Here is a 24,908-nt window from a genome sequence, read left to right on the forward strand (position 1 = left end):
TCAGTGTATTTTCAATCCAAAATGTAGAACATTAAAGAAAACACGAAAGATAGATTTGAAGGAAGGACGGGGGCTGAGTGGGTGGTGTCCTCCAGAAAAAAAGCGCAAGGCTGGTCCACAGGGTGGGGAGGCCTAAGAGCAGAAATAACTCATATTTTTGGAAACACAGATTTTTTTTAACGTATTGTATATCACAGTAACAACAGAATGAATGCCAACAGTATTTGGGAAGTAGTTTGTAATGCATCCACCAACACTAGCTCATTTGATTCTTATGCCCATGCCAGGGAGTGAGGCAGGTCCAGGATTCTTAGTGTGCAGCCAAGGAAACTAACTCAGAGAGGTCAGGTGATGTTCCCAAGGTGCCACAGTTGGGATGCTGTGTAACAGGGTCTGGATCCCAGCTCTCTGAACTTAAGAGTTACAGAGCTTCTCGGTAAGAGATTCCACTGGTCCAGCAGAGGCCAAAAAAGGCCCCGAGCACAAGGGAAAGAGAACAGACTCTGGGGGCAAACAGCTAGGTTTGAATTCTGCCTTCTGCCTACTACCAGCTGTAAGATGCCTCAGACACCTCTGCAAATAGGGTTAATGCTAAGCCTCACAGGATTTGGGAAGGATCACAGATACGCCGTGTAAATGGAAGGTAGCAGAGATCCATAGATGTTACTCTCTCCACCCAACAAAGATGGGAGCTTCCGGTGGCAGGGGACGCCAAACTGCACGGCGTGCCTTTTAAGGAGTTGCGATCCGGCCTCCCCAAGATGCAACCAGGTCTGTGGAGGCTCACACGTGCACACGTGCTGTCTCCCTCACTGGGTTTTAATTACTTCTCACATCAACACTGGGGGTGAGGGGAGCAAGAACCTTAGGGGTGGAGCCCGGGAATCTGGATTTTCAACAAGCTCTACAGCGGACTCTGATATGCGGCCAGTTTCAGGACTCATGTGACATCGCACTGGATGTAGGGAAGCTCCTGTGACTCCTTCCCATGACCCTGACCTTATTTCTCCCGGGACCTGTGTCCTGGGAAAGAAGGAAAGTGTTTTCCCTAAGCAGAGTGAGGAAGAGACCCGAGGAGGTGCAGATGAGGGAGCTGCAAGTCCATGTGGCCACCCTGGCAAGGTGAGGGCTCCAGGTAAGTGCAGGGCCATGTCCCACAGGTGAAATGGACAGGCCCGTCAGAGGCAAAGAGCTCGCTGAGAAACAGTGACCAGAACTCCTGGCCCCATCTGGGTTCCAGCCCGGCTCTGTGCCCTGCTCCCCCTCCAGGCCCGCTGTGCCTACCTGTGCGTCACTGACAGCCCGATATCCCTCCGTACCATCTGTGGGGATCCATGCGAGAGATCTGCAGGGAAAGAGGCCGGATGGGCAGGCTGAGGAACTCCGCAGGCGACAGCTCGTGCCCAAGACTTCCTAGTTCAGAGACCACAGGCTAGAGGGGGGCGCAATGGTTTATTATATAAGCATCTCCCTGATCTATGTCCATCAACACAGGAGCAGGCCAGGCTAGCCCAGTGGCATGGTGTGGTTCCCCTCGCCTCGCTTGGTCCTCTAGCTTGCTCCTGGCCTCTGAGGATGGCTCAGTCAGCTGCCCCTGTGATGTTTCCAGATGAGGAAGAAGGCAGGCTGGAGAGGCAGAAGGCAAAGCCAGAGTGAGGGCAGAAGCTTCTACACAGCCCAACCTCTTGCAACCTCTCACCGACACACCACAGGCCCCCAGTGTGCAGGGGCTCAATTCTGGGTATTTCCTGGTAAATGGCTGAAGCTGTTTACCTCAGGTGGAGGGCCGAGGCTAGCCAGCCCATCCAGTGCCTTTCCAGGCAGAAGCCCCTGGAGGATATTCCTCTGGGAGAGGCCACTGCCAGATATGGGCAGATAGAACGAGGACAAGGTGAAGCTTTACCACATTCTCGAGTGGGCCAGCCCCACCCAGGTACAAGCCTGAGCCTCTGGGGACTTCTTGGGCACCCTCCTTCTCTGCTGAGATACGGGCCATACGCTTTGGGATGCCCCTGCTGCTGGCCTTCCGGAGGACGTTCCCTCTCCCAGCCTGGGATTCCCCGTAAGAACAGGCATCCCTAGTGCAGTAGACAAGCTGCTGGAAGCACTCTCTCCACCCACCGGCAGCCCGCACATTCAACTCACGCCCCCATACTCAGCGCCATTGCCTCCCAGAGCCAGCCCATGGGTGGGCTTCGGGGGTCCGGGAACCCTCTGGACTGGTTCAGTAGAATGTTGTAGACTTTTCTCTGGAAAGAAGATCTAAGACTTTCATCCAATCATCAAGGTGACCTGTGACCCAGAAAGGTCAGGAACACAGTGCTCGAGTGTGGCCATCTCATGTCCTCTGAGTCAGAAGGTCCCCCGAGGGTGGCCACTGCCCCCCTCAATCCCAAGTGCTGGTCTAGCACAAAGATGGACTCATGAAGTGCTGGTTCACTTGAGGCCAAGTACCACATAACCAACCTCCATGAGAAGGGTGTGCCGGAGGTACTGAGTCCTCCCACATCAAGGAGAGGGGGATAGGAACAATCTATCTCACCCGCAGCTCTCCCTGGCACATCTGCCATGAGGTTGACTTGTCCCAACTTCCTCCTGGGGCTCACCCCACCCATCAGCAGCCAAGGCCACCAAAACACATGGGCATGACTGGGCGCAGTGGCTCACATCTGTAATCCCAGCACTTTGGGAGGCTGAGGCAGGAAGATCACCTGAGGTCAGGAGTTTGAGACCAGCCTGGTTAACATGGTGAAACCCTGTCTCTATTAAAAATACAAAAATTAGCCATGTGTGGTGGCAGGCACCTTTAATCCTGGCTACTCGGGAGGCTGAGGCAGGAGAATTGCTTGAACCCGGGAGGCAGAGGCTGCAGTGAGCTGAGATTGCACTACTGCACTTCAGCCTGGGTGATAGAGCGAGATTTCGTCTCAAAAGAAAAAATAATTTAAAAACACGTGGGGCCAAAGGTGCCAGCTACCAGCCTAGGAGAAACAGACTATGTTGGAACTTCAATCAATTAGCCCCAAAAGCCACCTTATGATCTGCACCAACTTCTGTGGGCATGGGCAGTGAGGTGCTATATGTGCCAAGCACCGCCTCCATCTGATCTGCATGGAGACACTGGCCCTGAAGGCCTAACAATCTCACTGCTCCAGTCCCCGTGTTACCATAGCAATTGGAGGATGACAGGGCTGGGGCTGTCCTAGAGATGGGGGTGTTGAATGTTCCTCCAAGGTTCTGTGAAGGGCCCTGGGAGTTTCTGCCCGGGCACTAAGGGAGGGAAGTGTAGCTCCTCTTCATGCTCCCCCTGTGCCTCCCTGGGGTTCCTACAGCCAGCTCCACTTCAGCATAGTCCCTGCCTGCTGTACCCCTCCTCATCCCCAAGACCCCGCCCACAGCTACGTGACTCTCCTTAGCCAGCTCGGGATAGTACAAAAATAAACTCCTATTTTGCTCAGGCAAAAACCAGACATCTCTGCATTTCCAGATAATTAAAAGCAGACTCCAGAGGCACAGCTGTCTCCCTCCGCTCTGACTCATGAGAGAGGCCCCAGAGCATAGCCACGTGCAGGAACGTGCTCCCAACCTGGAGGTGGGGGTGGGAAAGGGGGTCAAGGGTTGCCCAGGTGTCCTCTCCTCCCAAAGGGGCTTCTGCATCTCCCATCTTTTGGGGCCTCATTCAGAGCTGCGCTACATTTCTGCCTCCAGGAATGTCCCTTTCCTGAAGAGCGGGGTCCCAGGACATCAGGTGGGGTTCTGGAGATGGCTAAAGTCTAGCGAAATCAGGCAGATGGCACCACCTTCCCAGGGGCGCTGCTTTACCGTGGCAGCCCAGCAGGCCAGAGTCCCTGCGGGAGAGTCTCGGTGGGGAAGGGCAAGGTGGAGACAGGGCTCTTCATGGGGCTGCCTGTGGGCTGAGATGTGCTCAAGGTCTCTGCTTCTCAGAGAGCAGCCACCAGCTGGGCTGAAGCCAGCCAGTCACTTTAAGGCCACCTGTCTTAGGGCTATTTCCTGAGGCGGTCACCAGCACCTCTGCTTCTGGACTATGGAGAGGCTGAACGGGCTAAGAGGTGGGTCAAAGAGGTCCACCCCCGATGGGGACAGCAACGCACACACGACTCCCAGGTGGTAGAGGGGATGGAAATGAATCTCTCTTACCAAACCTGGAGGAGACAAAAAGCAGAGAGGGGGATTACGTCACCATGCTGGCTCGGCGTGTTCCTAGAACACTACCCTTGGGCGGGAGCAGGCAAGGGGCTGGGACGTAGGACTCTGAGGCCTGGCTTGAGGCCAGACTGGCTGATTGACTCTGGGAACCCCTGCAATCTCTGTGGGGACATTTCCTCAATGGAAAGGACTAGAAGGGCATTCCCCAGGCCTCCCCAGGGAACCTCTAAACTCAGTGCTGTGCACTTTAATACATTAGCTTACGTAAGCCTCGCCAGCAACCAAGCATGGTAATTAGAGTTCAGCCCATTTCACAGTCAAGAAAACTGAGCCTCAGGAGGCTCAGTAGGTCACATGGCTCACAGTGGGAGAGCCTGGCCCAGAGCCAGGCAAGAAAAGGGGTCAGTCAGCTGGAGAGACCAGGCCTGGTGGCTCATGCCTGTAATCCCAGAACTTTGAGAGGCTGACACGAGTGGATCACCTAGGTCAGGAATTCAAGACCAGCCTGGCCAAGGTGATGAAGCCTTGTGTCTATTAAAAATACAAAAATTAGCCAGGTGTGGTGACACATGCCTGTAATCCCAGCTACTCGGGAGGCTGAGGCAGGAGAATCGCTTGAATCCGGGAGGTGGAGGTTGCGGTGAGCCGAGATTGCGCCACTGCACTCCAGCCTGGGCAGCAGAGCAAGACTCCTTCTCAGAAAAAGAAAAAATAACTATCAGTTGGCAAGGGTGTGGCTGGACAGGAGGGCAGAGATAACAGCTGTGCAGAGCAGAGGTAGCCCCTGAAAGGAGAGTCAGGCAGGGACACACCCTGAGCCTCCCCAGGGGGCAGCCACTGCCCCCGAGAACACATGGAGCTGGAGGAAGCAGAGCACTCAGGGGTCACCAGAATAGCGAGGTGGCCTGAGCGTCACGTCAGTGCTGGTTCTGGTAGCTCTGCAGGGACTGGACTCAGAATCCCAGGGTCTGAGGCTCAGTCACTGGCTGGAGTTTGAGGCTAGTTGTGTCATCTGCCTGAAGCTGTGTCCCTGCCACCTTCTAGCATGGGAATGAGACCACAGCTTTCCTAATGCTCTTCTTGGGAGAAGATAGATACACAGGGACTGGGTTGAGCCCACTGTGAGGCCTCCTCTGACTGACCCATGTTCTTGTGGCCATCATCACTGCATTCTACAGCCCCTTCTGGGTGGGACCCAGGCCCCAGCAGGACAGCCCGAGTGGGAGCAGCAGGGTCGGTGACACCTGGATCTCTCCTCCTTGGGCAGCATACTTAAACCCATCGGAGCTGTCCAGGCTCCATCCCATAAAGAACCCTAACAGCATGCACTGGGAGAGGGGATCAGGCCCGTTCCAAAGATGACTCCAAGGCCCAAGATACACCAGGGCCCAAGGAACCCCCTAGAAAAAGGGTGCCCTTATTGCTTCTCGGCCTTTTGGCTAAGATCAAGCGTAGGAAAGGGGTGCCCATGCCGAGGAGAGAAACCAGGTGCCCCAATCCTCAGGGGTACAAGAAGGTAAGAGGCACCCAAGGAAAACACTCCCTTTCTTTCTGTGCTGCCAAGGGTATACTGACAAGGGCAATCTTTGTAACAAAAAAGACAATGATCTAACGCCCATCAAGAAGGGACAAGATAAACTATACAACGAAATAATATGAACAAGTCAAACAAATGGGGTTTAATTAATTATAGACATACACAAAACTGCTAGCCTGGTTGGCTCCTGAAAGGGGAACCCTGTGACTGAATAAAAGTGGTGGGGTAGAGTTTTCACCACGTACCCTGAGAAGCCACAGAGCTGCTGCGCTTTGGACCATGTGACTGTCTCATTTGTTCAAAATATATAGATAGAAAAATTTTTAAGTCAAAAACTAAACAAAAGAGTAAAACATTCCAAGATGTACTGACATGATGTTCTCAGAGATACCAAGGGAAGTTGAAAAAACAAGTCATGGGACAGAGTAGATGGTATGGTATCTGACAGTCACTAGTGGTTTCCGCCAAATATTCCAGTTCTCCCCTCCCGGGCGTGTGGGCAAAGAGCACTGTTTCATTCTCCTGTTCAGGTTGGGCCAGGAATGGTGAGTGGAACTTCCAAGAAGGAGTACTCAACTGCCAGGGCATGACATCTGGAACTCACTTCTCCCTCTGCCACCGTGGCCAGCAATGTTCAGACAGTCTGGGCCCGGAAGGAGGCTGACCCATGATGGACAAGATGGACAAGGCGGCATGAGCAAGAAACAAATCTTTGTTCCTTTAAGACCTGGTGATTTAGGCATATCTGTTATTTCTGTGTAACCTGGCCTACCCTGACCCATACGTGGCATCACGTCATGTGCACGTACGTGTACATACAAAACCAAATCTAGAAGGATTCAGCCCACACCACTAAAGTAGTCTGAGGAATGGACTGAAAGATGGGGGCACATTTTACTTTTGACTTTACACACGTCTATAGGGGTTGATTTTATTGGTCCTTCCGTATATCTTTATGATTAGAAAACCACAGAGGGCACTTTTGGTAGCTGCCAGAAGGAGCACTCACCTCATCGAGGAGACGTCATCAATGCGGTTCCCCAGCTGAGACTCATGGGACTTGCTCCGGGTGAGTGTGGGGAAGCTGGGCAGCAGCTGGAAGACCTTGCGGCTGGGTGGGGGGGGCGTCCGTGGTGGCTTCAGCTTGGTGTGCCGTCGCAGCTGGGGTGTGGTGGGCGGGGTGATGAAGCTGTGCAGGGCACGGGGGGTCAGCCGGCCGCTGGCGTGCAGGGGAATACAGGTGTCTGAGAGGCCCTCACTGAAGCTGGGGGTGGGGGAGTCTGAGGCGGGCAGAGCTGACACGGAGATGGAGCGTGGGCCCTGGGCGCTGTTGCCTGCTCTGCCCAGCTGGGAGCTCCCTGGGGGCCAGGGCAGGCTGGCTGCTGAGAGGGTGTCCGTGGAAGGCCCTGAGCCACTTTCCCGCCGTGCATCCAACGAACTCCAACTGGAGTCCTCCTTGTGCTCCCCTCCTGTGGACCAAAATGTGGAGTCACAGATGGTCAGGGCTGGAAGGCATTCACAGGGGAGATGGCTAGGGGCCAGAGATGTTCAACACCTGGTGTGAGGCTGCACTGTTTCTTAAGGGAAGGCTTCAACTACCAACCTTTACCTGGTTTATAAAGGCCGCTCACTCATGGGCACACATTATCTAGCCAACCATGAGGCCCTCGGCGCAGATACTACCACAGGTTGAGCATCCCTAATCTGAAAATCCAAAATCCAAAATGCTCCAAAACTTGGGAATTTCTGAGCACCGACATGACACTCACAGGCTGTATTGCACAAGCCCTGCCTCCCTCCTCCCTCCCGCAATATCTGTTCTTCTCCCCAGTGTACAGTGGAGGTCACTGTGACTCAGGGAGGCCACAGACACTGCCCAAGGCCAGAGAGCTAAGAAAGTGGTGGGATGGGAATTGAAAACATCGATCTCAGCACCATGCTCCCCACCTTGCCCCCGACAATGCTACTGATTCTGAATAACCTAGAGCGGAACAGCTGTGGGAGGTAACAAGCTCCATCAGAGGTGGTCAAGCCACTTCTCAAGAATAGGGGGGATGAATTAGCCTTCCCAATTCATAAGTTTCTTTGCACATCCCATCCCCTCTTCAAACACCCTTCCTCCCACCTGACTGCAGTGACTTTCTATTCAGGAACCGACTGGACAGGAGCTGCTCAGTCCCTGTGCTCCCATACCGCTTGCTCCTTATGAGCTACAGCCATGACTGACACTGTAGCTCATAGACTGGCCTACTGGAGGCACCAAACAGGTTTCTTATTGAGCAGATGAAAGGATGAATTTCATGAATCTATGAGTAAGCCTGCTACCAAAGGGAGCAAGCTTGCCACCAAAGGAAACAAGCCCCAAAGTTGCAAGTTGCCTATTTAATCACCACTGCTCTAGGCCCACTTGAGGATGGCCAGTGGGTCTTGATGTGTGCACCGACACCAGCTGATTGGCAGTGGCTGCTTGAGAATGACACTAGAGTCACACAGAAACATCTGTGGGTTAGTGATATCTGCCTCGGGTGAAGGACTGGGAGGTTCAGCAGGAATGTTCATCTCCTATTCTTCAGCACAGACAACCATCCTTCACTCACTTTTTTTTTTTTTTTTTTTTTTTTTTTTTGGTGAGACAGCGTCTGGCTCTGTTACCAAGGCTGGAGTGCAGTGGTATGATCTTGGCTCACTGCAACCCCTATCTCCCAGGCTCAAGCCACGCTCCCACCTCAGCTTCCTGAGTAGCTGGGATTACAGGCACACACAACCACTCTTGGCTAATTTTTGTATTTTCTGTAGAAACAGGGTTTTGCCATGTTGCCCAGGGTGGTCTTGAACTCCTGAACTCAAGCAATCAGCCTGCCTCAGCCTCCCAAATGCTGGGATTACAGGCCTGGGCCACCATGCCCAGCTGTTCACTCACCTTTCTTTAGACCAGAGATTGCAAAGGAAATGACTTCAACACTTTCTATCACCTCATAGGCCTCACACTGAAAAGAACATCTAATACATGCCAGGCTCTGATCTAAGGACTTTACGTTAACTCATTTCCTTTTCACAACAACCCTGAGAGAGGTGTCGTTATCACTGCCATTTTACAGATGAGGAAACTGAGGCAGAGTGAGGTGAAGTAACTCACCAAGGTCCCACAGGTTCTAAGTGGCCGAGCAGAGTGCTGGGCCCAGGCAGGGCCCAGGCGGTTTCATTCCATAGCCCACCCGTACTCTGACTAGACTTCTCTCACCAAGCCCCATGGGGATGCAATGAAGATGCTGTGATGCACAATCTAATGGGATCACTGGTACCCAGCGGATCCCAGCAGGTGCCCGTGAAGTGCAGCCAGCACTGGGCAGACGAAAGGCCTGTGTCCTGGACTGTGATGGGGCTAGGACTCTGCTGGGGATGCAGAGGCACCACAAGCTGAGACTAAATGAGAGAGAGGAAACCCAGAAAATGCTTCTTCTTCAGGGGCCTCCTCTAAGGCCTGCTGGAAAAAGCACCCTCTGAACAAGAAACCTGAGTTCAAAGCCCAGCTCTGCTCCATGCCAGGTGTGGGGCCCCAGATGACTCATCCAACGCCTCCAGTGGTCAGAGAGGCCTCAGCTACAAAGTGAGCTCAACACTACCTCTTACAACGGTGTGGCCACAATATGTGTGTCACACGCCTGGCACACAGTAGGTGCATAAATTAGTGATCTCCCTCTCTTGGCATCTAGGACAGGTAGACAGCAGCCTGCATGACACAAATAGGTCACTACCACTTAAAAGCTGACTCTTCCACAATTCTTTAAAATCCAGGCATAAGGAGGAAGCAAAGAAGGGCTGACAAATTACCCCAAAGATCTCAGCTTGGGTGGCAGGCATGGGGACAAACCAATCGCCATCAGGGCCCAAGGTTCAAATTCTGGCTCAGCCACCAACTGCTGTGTGCCCTTACCCAAGCCCTTTCCCTCTCTGAGCTCAGTCTCCTGTAATATGTGAGAACAAGAACACCAGCCACACTTCTGTTGTGTTTATTTTCAGCATCTGCCGGGAGACCTGGCAGGTCAAGATTTTCTGAATTGAGTGCAACTTTCTACACTGTGCCGTGTTCAGAGGACTTGATACAATGAGGGCAGAGAGGAAATTAAGCCCGATCCTCTCTGGGAAGAAAAAACCAGGCAGAATATAAACCTCGGTGCCTTCCTTAAGCCTCAGGCAGACGGAGATAAGACAGGGGCCTCAGATAATTAAAAACCAGGCCTGATTCCATTCATGAGGCTTATTTTAATGCCTTATCTATGTGGTAGTGGGACCATTAAGTCAGGCATTTGAAGCTGTTTCCGAGGCAAGATTTAGAAAGCCTGTGAATAATTCCCAAGGACCTCGTGGCAAGGCCAGGATTACACACTTTGCCTGGGACAGCCACGTACACACTCCCAGCTAAAGAGCCATAGAGTTTCCCTAATCACCCTTGGCTCAGGCCCACATCAGCGTGTGCCTTCTGAGCACAGAACCCAGCCAGCAATGGGGACAGGAGAAGACGGGGAGAGGGCTGGGGGCTGGAATGTGGGAAGCTGGCAGAGGGTACACAGAGCCCTCAACAGAGAGGAAACCATGCCAGGCCAGCCCAGCCCAGCAGACAGGCCTGGGATTTCTAACCATGGCTGAAACCCCTCAGATTCGGCCTGGCCAGACCCACCAGGATCCAGAGCCCTGAGGACCCTGGGAGAGCTTCTCAGGAGGCTGTGAACATCCAACCCTGGCCTTTCCAGGCTGCCCCAGAAACCCTGGGCCCCGCTTGCCCCGCTCCATCACCCACCATAGTGAAGGCCACAGCCCCAAGGGCACCAGGCCAGGCAAGGGAGAGGGTGGCAGGCCCCACGTACCCAGGCCTGTCACCTTCCGCAGGCAGGTGAGGGCATACTGCAGACGGCCACACTCATCCCCGCTGGCCCCGCAGCGCCGCAGCGTCTCCTTCACCTTGGCCTCATTCATCTCCAGCAGGGCATCCAGCGTGAGGTCTCGGGGGATCTCCTGAGGGGACAGAGGGACAGGCAGAGAGGCCGTGAGCAGTCGGCTGGGCCGGGAGCCCCTCAGCCTCAGGCTGGCCTCCTGCTGAGTGGCAGGGGCCAGCTGCTGGCTGGGCCGGCCTCTGACCAGAGCCACCACGTGCTTGGGGACACAGGCAGAGCTCCCTGGCCCCCACCCTCCAGGCTCCCAGAGACAGCAGCTGAAGCAGACTCGGTGGGGGGTGAGGGGAGGAAGTAAAGACCAGAAAGGTTTGGACGAGGGCATGTTGCCCAGCTTGTTTCTTCTTACTCCTCTGCACAGAAAAAAAACAGCGAGTCATAACAACTTTTTAGAATGACGAGTACTTCAGACAAAGATGGCCCTTCACAATTTTGTTGTATCTGAATCAGATAAGAGAGATTTCAAATCAAACTGGCTCAAGAAAGGAAGGATTTAAAAAAAAAAAACAAAAAAACCTCACCAAACACTGCAGAGGCACTTACTGCCTCACCTGATTTCTATCAAAACTTTTCACTGGGCCCACCTGACAGCTGAAGAAAGAGGCTCAGAGAGATTATGTCACCTGCACGAGGTCACTAGGCCATACGGCAAAGAAAGTGGCAGGCAGAATTTTAAGGTGGTCCTGTGACCTTTGTCCCCTGGTGTTGCTCCTGATCTTGTTACATTACAGAAGTCTCCCTCTTATCTGCAGTTTCAGTTACCAGCAGCCAACCATAGCCTAAAACTATTAAATGGAAAATGCCAGAAACATTCCAGAAATAAACAATTTATAGTTTTAAACTATGCACCATTCTGAGTAATGTGATGAAATCTTGCGCCATCCAGCTCCATCCCACCGGAGACGTGAATTGTCCCTTTGTCCAGCGTCTCCACACTGTCTCCACTCCCGGCCTGTTTGTCACTTAGTAGCTATCTTGGTTATCAGATCAACTGCCACGACCTCTCCCCACATAGGCACTTTATCATCTCACAGCATCACAAGATGAGGGGTGAGAACAGTACAGTAAGATATTTTGAGAGAGAGAAGAGAGACCACATTCCTGTAACTTTCATTATAGTGTATTGTTATAATTGCTCTATTTTGTTATTGTTGATTATTAATCTCTTACTGTGCCCAACTTACTAACTTTATCAGAGGTATGTATGTATAGGAAAAAACACAGTATATATCATATATATATATATATATATATATATATATATATATATATATATTCAGTACTATCCATGGTTTCAGGCATCCACTGAGGGTCCTGGAACATATCCCCTACAGAAAAGGGGGGATTACTATATACAGCAAAAGGGAAATTATCCAAGTAGGCTTCATCCAATCACAAGAGCCCTTTAAAAGCAAAGGGTTCTCTTGAGCTGGTAACAGAGAAGTCAAGAGACCTGAAGCGTGAAAAGCAGACTTTGAAGAAGGAGGGGAATGGGGGTGGCCTCTGGGAAAAAAAGTAGGCCCTGGCTGACAGCCATTGAGGGAATGAGGACCTCAGACCTCCAGCCACAAGGAAATGGATTCTGCCAATAACCTGAATGAACGTGAAGTGGATTCTTCTCCAGAACTTCCAGGTAAGAGGAAGGCCTGGCCTACACCTTGACCTCAGCCTTGTGAGACCCCAAGTAGGGATATAAGCAGAGCCTGTGTGGATTCCTCCACCTAGAGAACCATGAGATGATAAGCGGGTGGTATGTTAAGCTGCTAAATTTGTTATGAAGCAATGGAAAATACAAAGAATGAATGGCAGAATCAAGGCTCAGTGGACTTCAAAACTTGTGCCCTGTCCTCTCATCAGGGAGGGAGGAAACCTCTCCAGCTCTGACTACTTTGAGCCACATGACACTGTCAGAGGCACTGGAACCAGAGCCATTCCATCTTGAATAGGGGCTGGGTAAAATGAGGGTGAGACCTGCTGTGCTGCATCCCCAGGAAGTCAGGCATTCTTAATCATAGGGTGAGAGAGAAGGTCACAAGATACAGGTCACAAAGACCCCATGATAAAACAGGATGAGCTAAAGAAGCCAGCCAAAACCCACCAAAACCAAGATGGTATCCCAAGTGACCTCTGGTCTTCCTCACTGCTCATTATATGCTAATTATAATGCATTAGCATGCTAAAAGACACTCCCACCGGCGCCATGACAGTCTACAAATGCCATGGCAATGCCCAGAAGTTACCCTATATGGTCTAAAAAGGGGGAGGGGCCCTCAGTTCCAGGAATTGCCTGCCCCTTTCCCAGAAAATTCACAAATAATCTACCCCAGTTTAGCATATGGTCAAGAAATAACCATGAAAATAGCTAACTAGCAGCCCTCAGGGCTGCTCTGCCTACGGGGTTGCCATTCTTTTGTTTCTCCACTTCTCTAATAAACTTGCCTTCATTTTATTCTGTGGACTCACCCAGGATTCTTTTTTGTGCAAGACTCAAGAACCCTCTTTTGGGATCCGGAATGGGACCCCTATATCCAGCAACAATACCAAACCTGGGACAAATATAAAAAACCAATGGGACATGCCTCTGGTCTCAAGTGGCCTACAGCCCAGTGGGAGGAGTGACAGACATTTAAACAGGTAACTACAATGCAGTAAGATGCGCACTAGAGCAGAGAGAGTTCAAAGAGCTATGGGACCAGATCAGACCTTTTTTTGTCTTTAACCCTTTCTATATTTTCCAGATTTTCTGTAACAGAGAAGGCCAGACATTCCACATCAAATGACCGCTAGAAAGCTCACAGTTCTTGAGAATCTAAGCCAATCCTGATTTTTAGCAAGTTGGGTCTAATTTTACTTTTAAGGACTAATTTCATTGTCATTCCATTTACATGCTGTAATTCCTTGCCTCAAGCGTCAAAACTAACCCTAATGGAGATACCGGCTGAGCCCTGAAGGTATGAGGCCCAACCCATACCCCTCTCTCCCATAGCAAGGCTGGAGCTAGATGCCTGCCTTTCTGTATTTGTTTGTTTTTTACTGTACCCGCTGACGGCAGATGCTTTTGTAGCTTTTCAGTATATTCTTCAATCTTCAGGGCTGTAGGCAAGAATCACATCACCACTTAGAATGATTCACACCAAAATAAAGCCAGACACATAACTGTACCAAGAAGCTCATCACTGGTTGGCCAAAACCCTGGTTGCCTTCCAGAAGATAAAACTAAAGTGTCACAGGAAACCACTGATGAGAACGGCACCAGCAGGGGAGGCAGATTAGACAAATGGTGCCATGCAGAAGCTTCTATTCAATCAACATGTCTTGCTTTCTTTCCCTTAGCCTGTCTTCCACCGAAATGAGGTTTGGATATCTTTGCCCTCATTTGACTGTTAAGAGCACCTTGGCGATACCGTCAGGGTAAGCACAAGAGCAACCTTCACCTTCTCTGAACAAAGCAATCCTCTACTTGTCCGGAAGGGTGTCCTCAGTTTGTCTCTCCGCCACATACTCCAAGGCTGTGATGACTCAGCAGTTTGCCCAGATGATGATAGAGATGTTTAATGGGGCTGGGGAGGGAGCCAGGCTGAGGAAACCCAATCTTCAACCTAACTATAATGCAAATAGGGATTCTTTTTCTTTCTTTTTATTCATCTCCTCCTCACCCATACCAAGTTTCAAGTTCTCAAAGTAACTACATTTATTATTACAAACTATTTGCCAGAACAATATGCCTAGGGCTTTGTATACATTATTTTATCTTTAATCAACTCCGCAAGTAGATGGAGTTAAGTCCATCTTACTGAGGCTCAGAGACTTCACAGCTTAACAAGTGGCTGGGCAGAATTGAAACCCACGTGCGCACGATTCCAAACCTCCTCCAAATATTCCATGCTGTCCACTTGTTAACCTGGCAAAGCCTTGGGATACAGCAGCTACCTTTCAGGGGAAATTATTTTTTTCAAAGTAAATTAATTTCTACCTACTTTCAGAAAATAGAAGTGAGGTACAGAAACAGCTGGATTGGTTACAGCTCCTTTGCCTTATTTGAACAAGATTCGAACAGTTGGCCACATTTGATTGGCACAAGTGCAGTCTACAGTGTTTTTATACCTCCACTTGTTATAGTTCATGATATACAGAAAAACCTTTAGGCTGAACTTAAAATATCTAAGGAGGTAGGCTCTAGGCTAAACTTGATTTAACACACTTCTCTGCCTTTTTACTGAACAAGAAACCCAACGGCAGCAATGGCAATGCTAAACAGAAACCCCCCGCTTTCCTCCCTTGGTGTTGGGGAAAGGGGCAGGCAATGGAGGGGCACCAGACCTTCTGGTTTTAAAGAAATCTGAATTTTTATTTTTAAATGGCTGGCTTTTACATGGTGATAACTAATTCAAATCTGTGCAAACAAAACAAATTATGTCCATGAGGAACATGGGGCTTCCAGGCCTAAGCGCGGAGACCCCATGGGAAGAATCTGATGCCTTCCAAGGTTAATCTGATCAGTGAGTGACATCTAAAACTTTATTTCTGTAGGCAAACGGGGAAGGATGCAGGCCCAGTAGCAAGTACTCCAGGGGACCAGGCTTTCTCAGTGAGGGGCCCACCCTGGAAACAAAGTGCCCCACCTCCCAACTCTACAACTGACTCTGAGACCCAATGTTAACTTAATCAAGAAAGGAAAGCTACCAGGAAGGTCGCGTGGCTGTGAAGGCCCCTGCGAGGGGCCCTGATATCTCCCAGTATCATGACTCAACAGTGCCCCAAAGCAACTCAGCACCCCTGAAACCTCACACATGGATGTGACTCGCCCACCCACAGTGACAGGCACAGCCAAGTCTGATTTAGGAAGATGTTTTCAAAGCAGAGTAACTCACAACTTTCCTGGATCATCTCTAAACCAAAAACAAATTAGGGAATCAGTTTTGCCACCTGCTGAACGTGAACTCGCAGGTGAAGCCACTCTGAAACCTTCTCAGGTCTGAGAGGCTCCAGTGCCCCAGGAGGGCATCCCATCTGCCAGGAGGTGCCCAGAAGATGCTAAGTTGTCTCAAAGCCAAGGGCAAAAGGCCCCTCTCTCTGCCCATACCCCAAAGTTCTGGAGAACCCGGCTGGGAGTCCGTACTGCTTCCAAGGAATTACTGCCCACCCCAGCTTCTGTCTAAAGAACAAAATATGGAACTACAAACCAAAAACGGAAGACATGGATGCCCAGACCATCATAGGAGATGCCCAATCCATCTTGAGAGATGCCCAGTCCCAGCTCCGACAAGTCTCAGGGTTAGCATGGGTGCACACAGGTGGGGATGCAGGAATGAGGAGCAGAGTGACAGCATCAGAGATCATTGGCTCCCTGCCTCTGCCTGTCTCCCTCAAACCAGGAGATATGTTCTCCAGTAGGTGGGATTAAGTTATTCTTTCTGATAATAATTGGAGAGCAGGGCCAGTTGAGTGCTGAGGTCACTCCCAGTCTGTGACAATCCAGTCATGTCATTAGCAGGAGACTGCTGGTCTCCATTCTCTCCAGTGGAGGGTGAGGATGGGTTTGGGCAACGTGCTGCCCCCTCCCCCAGCAGCTGGCAGAGGCTGGCGTCACAGGCCATGCTGGGTAAGCCGGCAGCTCAGGGCCACTTAGGTATCAAATGGTATCCAGGGATTTACTAGCAGCCACGGGGCTGCCTGGGGTCTATACTTAGAAACCTGGGCCTGCTGACACTGAGAGGCGCCACACTCCCTGTGGCCAGTCAGGTGGACCAGGAAAATGCCAGGGGCGGCACCGCTGCTGTACCGGCCACGTATACAAACACATTGCACTTCACGCAAGAACACGGGTGAAAGCTGGGTTGAAGGAAGATCAAGAAGCAAACCCAGGCTCTGTGTTTCTGTTCAGCTTTGCATCCCTAGAACATGCCTCAGGCAGTGCTGCTGGAACACAGGTCCATCTGTGGAACCTGGATCACCGGTGTGCATGGGTGATGAAAGGGATCCTTAACCCCAGACCTTTCCCCAGGAACTGGTCAGACCAGAGAGGCCAAAGGTGGGCTCCTAGAGCCCTGTGGGTGGTGACATAGGACCCTGCACATCCCTCTGAGGCCAGAGCCCAGCGGGGCTGGAAAGAGAGAGAGAGAGAGGAGCAAGTGGAGAAGGTTTCTATGGCAGCCCAGGCTGGGAGCCACATGTCTCAAATTGGCAAGGGAGCACCTGACAGATGTTTCTCCTACCTGCACCCACCATTGGGGCTCATGGAGAGGGAGGAGTGAGACTTGGATAGTAACAGTCAGATATTCTGGGAGGCACAGGAAGGGCTGAGGCAAGAGCCCAGGTCAGGCAGCCTCCAGGGGCTTCCACAGAAATCAGCAGAAAGCCTGGGGATGCTGGCTTTGCTTATGGCCAGTTCCGGGCCCAGCCTCCTCACTACCCCACCCCTGGGAAGCAAGGCAAACAAAGCCCCCTCCCAGGAGAGTCAGTTGGTTCCTTGAGGGCAAACTCCCCTCTTAACACCATTCCCTAGAGGCCAACACAGTGAAGCAAAGAGCCAGACTGGGTCCCCGCAATGCCCCTGACCTCGGGCAAGTCCCCGCCCCTCTTTGGGCTTCGGATTTCCCATTTATAAAATGAGTGGTTCTGCCTAGAACAAATCAATGGCTCTCAATCCGGGTTGTGCCCTGGAATTTTCCAGGGACTTTAAAAATGAATCGCAATGCTTGGGCCCCACTTCAGACCGGCCAAATCAGAATTTCTGGAGGTGCGGACCATGAGGGCAGACAGGCGTTGGGGCCCAAAGTCTGGCTAAGGCAGCCCAGGACAGAACAGGTCTGGGGATGTCCAGACCAGAAGGCAGATGTGGCCACAGCACGGCTGTGCTCAGGAGGCCACATTCCTTCCACTGAACTCGAGCCCAGCCCAAACTCACAGCTGTCCCAGGAGACGTCCTCTCCTGTGCCCAGGTCCCTGCCTCCCTCTCCACAAAGCAAATAGGGGCTCACAGTGGGGAGCTGGGCTTGAACTGGAACCTTCAGGATTGGCTTCTTCTCACGTATGCATTGGTAAGCCTGGGATTGAAAGCTTGTTTAGAAAGAAGGTACAGTGGTGGGTGTGGAGGAATAGAGGTCAAAGGGGAGAAGGAGATGAGAGGGGTTCAAGAAAGGGCAATAAGCATTTATTACACATGTCCTGCGTGCCAGGCACTCTGTCAGATGAACCACAGAGGTCAGCACATGCAATCCTCCTAACAGCCTGAGATGGGAGATAAGGCTGAGAGAGGGCGGGTAACTTGCTCAAGGCCACACAGAACAAGGCCATCTCAACCCACCACCAGCCAGCCCTTGTGTCCACCGCCTTGAATTATGAAGTGAGCCCTTTTTCCCAGGGCAGCGTTTATTTGCCACCACTGGCATCACAGGTCACATATGACTTTCCAGACCCCACACCGCTCTATCCCTGGGCCCAGCTAGGGTGAGCTCTGGCAGTGGGGTTTAAAGCAGCTGCAGGAGGCTCCTCCAAGGAGGTCTCTCCATGTTCCCTTTTAATCCCACTTAGCCTCCACTCCAGTCCTTTGGAGGAGGCTGGCACTTTTCAACTCTGCCTGGGACCAGATATCTAGCTTCCAGCTGCACCCGCTGTCACCACAGCCACCACTTTCTCTCCAGGCCAGCCCACCCTCCTGGAAAGCTTGTCCTGTGGCTGCCTCCTTGCTCTCCCTATCAGCGTGGAAAGGCCCCATTCCTCCTTCTATAAATCCAGAGGTATAATACATAGTGTGAGAATAGGCAAACTTTTTCTGAAAGCCACACAGAGTCTCTTCAGCTTCGTGGGCCACATGGTCTCTGTCGAAACTGCTCCACTCTGCTGCTGTGGCACCACCAGAGCCACAGACAACACGTACACAAATGGGTGTGGCTGTGCTCCCATAAAATTTAACTATGGATACTGAAACAAATTTCATGTAACTTTTACGGGTCACGAAATATTCTGTTGTTTTTAATTCCTCCCGCCAGTTCAAAATGTAAAAACCATTCTTAGTTCACAAGGCTCTACAAAAAATAGTGCTGGGCTAGATTTGGCCCATGGGCCAGAGTTTGGCAACCCCCAAACACATAGCAACGCTGTTGGGCTCCACCTCCTGGTGGCCCTGGGCCTGGCTCCTCCCTCCTCCTTTCCCACCTCCCCACCTAACCCCCATCACACAGTCAGCAGGACAGGCTTGCGGGCGCACCCACATCTTGTCACCTTTCTCTGCATCATCAACACACATTTCTAAAACCAGGCTCCTGTGTGAAAATGGCCGGATGTGTCCTGCATTAGAGAAACACACACAGCTACTCCAGCTTTGGGCACTGGTGTGTCCCACAATTACTCCCAAAATGTAGAGGAGATGGGAAGGCTTCTACAGAGTGGGTTTCCCTACTCCCAGGATGTTTTGTAACATTTTACAAAATGCATGATTGTAAAATTTTAATTTTTTTTAAAAAAACAGTATTATCCACAAGATCCCACACTAGAACTTGAGTCAAAATGAATACATTAAATTTTTTAGACGTTTAAAGAACATTCAAAAGGAAAAGTGGGTCAGGATGGAACGTGGGAGGGTGAGCCACAGCCAAAAAGCTGCGTTAACCTTGGGTGACACTTGACTTCTAGGGGACTGGCAAATGAGAAAGTCCTGCCCTGCACAAAATAGGGCTATGTGCAGGGGCTAAAGCTGAGGGCCTGGGATCAGAGGCCCTTTCAGGGACGGCAGCTGGCTGAGGATGGGGCTACAGAGGAGGGTAGGGACAGGACGTGCCCCTCAACAGGGACACTATTCCTCTACGGAAGGCAGAGCCCTGACAGCAGGCCTCAGCTGGGACTGTTGCCGGCAAACTGGGATGCGGTAATCCTATGAGGAGGGTGCAGGGTGCTAGGTGTGGCTAGAGATCTAACTCCCCATGGGGGACCCCAGCTCTCCTGGGGGTCAAGGCACTGACAGAACTAAACAGGGGTTCCTGGGTGTGGCCATGTCCCCGGCATCTTTACTGCTCCCCCTCCCCATTCTCCCCTGCTCGGACACACCATTGAAAAAGAGAATGGTCAGACGAGTCCCCTCCTCCTCCACTTGCACAGGGCAAGAGCTCGGAATTCAGCCAGTGAGGGCCCTGGTGCCAGAGGGCATCCAGACTATCAAATAGGCCTCAGGCACCAGCCTTGGAGTCTGGTGGGTCCCTTGTGGGGCCAGAAGCCAAATCACAGATGCCGTCCACCAGAGGGACATGCCCCTGTGTTTAGCACGTGAGGTCTGTCCTTTGGGGTGGTCTGTCCATTCAGATGGGAGATGAGCCAGGCCACAGCAAGTGAGCCCAGAGCTGGAGACAGAAGAACCAGGCTCCTCCGCCTAGGAACAAGAGCTGTCGGGTTTTGGAGCTGCCCCATGGGGGTCCAACTAGGAGACAGGTGTCTCAGGAGCTCCTGCTCCCCTCAGGCAGCCTCTCTGTGGTTTTCCAGAAACCTTGAAAACAACTTCTGCCCCACAGCAGTAACAGGCATCAAAGCTATGGGACCTCAACAGAGACCCTGAGCAGATGGCCGAGGAGAAGCTGGGGAGACCAATGCCACAGCTACCAGGCTCTAGGGGCACGAAAGGGGCCAACGGATCTTCAAGGGGTCGGGAAGAAACCCCTTCTCTGCCGAGATCAAAGGCAGGCTCCAAAGGGAACTTAGGGACAATCTAGTCAGCACTCATTTCACAGAGGAGAAAACCTGCCTGGGTCACCCCAAACAATGGTGCCAGGACCAGGATCCAGGTGTCCAGACACACTTGCCAGTAACCAACGCCAGGATATACCATGCCCCCGGGAGGGCGTGCCAGTTTCCAGCACGCATTCCCTGCCCAAGTGCAAAGGTTTCATTCCTTCCAGGTTTTCTGCACTAGTCCAAGAAGGGAGCCAAGGTCAAGATGTCCCTGAGGTCTGCCCTGAGAATCACCTCCCTCTGCCTAAGGGACGCCAAGTCACATGAGTGCCTTGTGGGCCCAGAGCCCTGTGCAATCCAGAAGCAATGCGGCTCTGGGCTCGTGGCCTCACCTGAAGCCTAGCCAGGTCCTAGGCCTCAGTGGCTTAGAAGGTGGCAGATGGGCGGAACTCCTCAAGTCCATGTTCTTGCCCACTCCTACCCACTACCACTTTTTTTAAAAAAGAGACGAGGTTTCACTATGTCAGGCTGGCTGGTCTCAAACTCCTGGCTTCAAGCAATCCTCCTGCCTCGGCCTCCCAAAGTGCTGGGATTACAGATGTGAGCCCCACCCCCATTTTGGTGACAATGCACTTTTCTTCTTTTTGAAAAGAAGAAACAGATCCCACGTCACCAGCGACACCCTAACGCCCAGGTCCTGAGACCCACTCAGGGCCATGGCACATGGATTCTTACACAGCTTCTTGACGTATTTTCCCTTTTCACAATCAGTCTAATCATAAAAATAACAACTATTGGTATTATCACCACTGCGTAAGTAGCCTAGGCACAACTGCTTGGTAGCTAAGGAAATGAGCTTCATAGAGATTAAGTTACACACCTTAAGACACTGCAAGCCCTGAGTAACAGGGCCTGGATTTGGACGTTGGTCTGTGTGACCCCAAAGTCAGCACTCACAGTCTCTATAACCATCGGCCTCCCTGGCCTGGTCAACCAGAAGCATGGAGAGGTAGAGCTGGATCAGCCTACACAGCTCCACGTTCTTAAGCTCCCTGTAAAAAAGCAGCATGCTCAGAACAAGTGTGTGTCCTACTCAAAAGCAGGAAATGACCAAACACTATTCACTAGAAGGATGGGGAGGATCTATTTCAGGAAAATTCTAACTGATCCCCAGTGACTTTATCACACAGAAGACAGCGAATGAAGTCATGAAACAGAAGCACCTTCTGCCCCAACATGCGATTTCTCCACACGTGTTCTACAGCCAGTTAGCAAAGCAGGGACTCAGAGTCTAGCAAACAGACTCAACTCCGGGGAGCTGTGGAATGGCCTCCTGCGCCCAGACCCCCGTGCCTACCTCATAATCCTCCAGCCCAGGTGGGCTCACGCCTCGGGCTTCTCTTGGCATCCCCAGAGGTGGGGGCCCTGTGCCCCTGGACAACTTGGCTGTCACCCAGCTCCACAGGCGATTCATGACAAGGGGGCCTGAGCCCAGGGTCCCCGGCAGCCCTGGCCCCCAGTGCAGTGTCCCAGGGAAGAAGGAGGCAGGGAGAGGGGTTTCTGTTTTCATGACTGTAGTGAACAGTCACTGCAGCCAAAAATAGTTTGTGCCTGGGAGCTGGGGAGTCAGCACATACTTCCCGGGGCAGGTGCTGGGTGGGAGATGTGCAGGCTCCAGCAGGCCCTGCAGCAGGGGCTGGGGACCAGGCACCCAGGATGTCCAGGATGCGAGGCCACCAAGAGGTTTTCCCTGCCTTGCCACCTCCCTCCAAAAGGTAGGACCTGAGTCAATAAGAACACGGTCATCTCCCTCCTTCCAGTGAATCATCTGGGGAACCCCCACCCCCACATGAACTCCAACTGCCCCCAAGCCCCTGCAGCTTCTCGCATGCTTCGGGTGGGTGGTATGGAGACCAACAGGAAGAACCCTGTGAACTGCAGCAGATGCCTGGGATGGCTCATGGGACAACCTTCAAAAGGATGCTCAGCTGTCAAAACTCCTAGAGGTCTACACCAGAAACCGTGAACTGGAGTCCATGCAAATGAAAACAAAAATGTAGAAAACAGTTCAGTGCTGGCTATCAGTGGCTGGCAGGGTTATGTGGGGGTTTTATTTTATTTTTAAACTTTTCTGTATTTTAAAATTTTTCTACAATGGATGTTCATAATTAGATTCACAGAATGCTGTTTTAAAATAATAATTAGTGGCCAGCTGTGGTGGCTCACACCTGTAATTCCAACACTTTGGGAGGCTGAGGCAGGCGGACTGCTTGAGTTCAGGAGTTTGAGACCAGCCTGGGCAACATGGCAAAAGCCTGTCTCTACCAAAAATACAAAAAAATTAGCCTGCTCTGGTGGCGTGCGTGTAGTCCCAGCTACTTGGGAGACTAAGGTAGGGGGATTGCTTGAGGCCAAAAGATGGAGGATGCAGTGAGCCAAGATTGTGCCAATGCACTCCAGCCTGGGTGACAGGGTGAGATGCCATCTCAAAACTAAATAAATATAATTTCACGTAGTTTTTCCATCTCTATTTTATACTGAGGATAAAAGCACTGCCTCCTCATACAGTTACTGAGAGGAGTGAATGAGATTCCACATAAAGCTCACAGCTCAGTCCCAGGCACAATGGGAGTGCCTGCTAAAGAATTACAGCATAAATTCATAAATAAACTACAAAGAAAAAGAAAAAGAGAAGCCTAGCAAAGTTGGTTGACTGGAAGGAAATGCATCAAATGGTTTACAGTGTTTCCTTTGAGTAGTAAGATTACAGTGCAAACCATAATAAATGGTAGCTGTTACTGTTTTCTATAATTTCTATACTTTACACACTTTGAAAATAAACATATATGTAAATTACTGGATATTAAGAAAACACCTAAAAAGCTAACAGCCAATGGTTGTCTCTGAGTAGGGTTTTCTTTGCCTTTCTATTATTTTCTAAAATAAACATTGATTTCATAGTGAGAGAAATAACAAATGTTATTAAAAACAAAAACTGGAGGGTGGGCTCACCTACTGTAGTCTAGAAACATGATCTCTGCAGACCCTTCCTGCAGAGCTGCAAAGCCTCTGACAAATCATCTCTGAGGGAGGAAAAGTTTCTACACGTCTCTGCCTTCTGTTATCAGGGCTGTCTTTCCTCCAAGAACCCATTTCCTGAGCCTATACTGTGGGTGGGGGAGGTGGGGGGGGGTCTTCCATCTTCTTAGCCCAGTGATTGGTTACAGTATGAACATGTGGTCAAAGCCAAGCCAATCAGAGCCTTCTCTGGGATTTTTCAGCTATTTTTCAGCCAAGGGAAACAGCCCTTCATGGACAAGCATGACTACAGTAGAAGGTAGTGAGGCTCAGCTGCCTGTGCTCTTCATACCTGCCATGCAGAGCAAGCCTGTCCCACAGGCACATCCTAATGGCATCACCTGAGCCCCTGCATCCAGACTTCCTTGGATTTGTATTGCCTAAACTGGTAAGTCTCTGTTTTAAGCCAACAGGTATCTGAACTTGCTTTGAAAAAAGTTCTAACTAGGAATAGAAGAATATAACTTCGATTAAGTAAGTACTTACTATGAGCCCTGGTGCCATGTCATTCTTCCATTTGTCCATCTATCCATCCCATCCAGTCAACAAATAGCTACTGAAGGCCAGGTGCGGGGGCTCACGCCTATAATCCCAACACTTTGGGAGGCCGAGGCAGGCAGATCATCTGAGGCCAGGGGTTCGAGACCAGCCTGGCCAACATGGTGAAACCCTGTCTTTACTAAAAATACAAAAAAATTAGCTGGGTGTGGTGACGGGTATCTGTAATCTCAGCTACTTGGGAGGCTGAGACAGGAGAATAGCTTGAACCTGGGAGGTGGAGGTAGCAGTGAGCCGAGATCGTGCCATTGCACTCCAGCCTCGGCAACAAGGTGAAATTCCATCTCAAAAAAAAAAAAAGGCTACCGAATACCAACTGTACAAATAAAAAAATAGCTAAAATACATAATTGAAGCTTGTGAATAAGTGCTAAAAGGAAAGAGCATGCTGAGATAAAGCGGCAGGTATAGCAGGCCTCTAAGCTTAGACAAGGTGGCCTCTCTGAAGAGCTGACCTCTAAGTCCCAGTCAGAGGATGAGATGGCACTAGCCACAAGGGTACAGCAACTTCCAGGCAGAGGAAACAGAACATACAAAGGCCCTGGGCTAAGACAGGAAACCATCTGATGCGTTCTCCTGCCAGTGGCAGAGTGAAGAAAGGCAGGAGATGACGTGGAAGAAGGTGGCAGATACTGAATACTTAAGGGGCCTCAAAGGTAGGTGAAGGGTTTGGATTTTGTGCTAAGCGTAACAAGACACTGACAGAATATTTAACTCAGAACTATCTAGCCAGGCTCGGTGGCTCGTGCCTGTAATCCCCACACTTTGGGAGGCCAAGTGGGAGGATCACTTGAAGCCAGGAGTTTGAGACCAGCTTGGGGCAACAGAGTGAGACCCAATCTCAACTAAAAAATAAAAACATAGCTGGGCACAGTGGTGCATACCTGTAGTCCTAGCTACTGGGGAGGAGGAGAATAGCTTGAGTCCGGGAGTTGAACGCTGCAGTGGGCCATGATTGCA

At 51.1% G+C, this 24,908-nt stretch overlaps 1 protein-coding gene across 4 annotated transcripts in view; it reads right to left on the reverse strand.

Moving 5' to 3' along the window:
* Positions 1-24,908, reverse strand: part of KSR1 (kinase suppressor of ras 1) — a 168,647-nt gene that overhangs the window by 36,856 nt on the left and 106,883 nt on the right. For 2 of the 4 annotated variants that reach the window (XM_055102274.2, XM_055102273.2), the window contains exons 3-6: positions 10,570-10,717; positions 6,714-7,173; positions 6,529-6,533; positions 1,285-1,345 (exon numbers count right to left, since the gene is read on the reverse strand). In XM_055102274.2, the coding sequence (XP_054958249.1) occupies positions 1,285-1,345; positions 6,529-6,533; positions 6,714-7,173; positions 10,570-10,717 (674 nt within the window). Of the gene's footprint in view, positions 1-1,284; positions 4,164-6,528; positions 6,534-6,713; positions 7,174-10,569; positions 10,718-24,908 lie in introns of those variants that run through there. The other 2 variants (XM_063598705.1, XM_063598704.1) reach the window with 2 other exon arrangements.

This window comes from Pan paniscus, chromosome 19 (assembly GCF_029289425.2).
Source record: "Pan paniscus chromosome 19, NHGRI_mPanPan1-v2.0_pri, whole genome shotgun sequence".
NCBI lineage: Eukaryota > Metazoa > Chordata > Mammalia > Primates > Hominidae > Pan > Pan paniscus.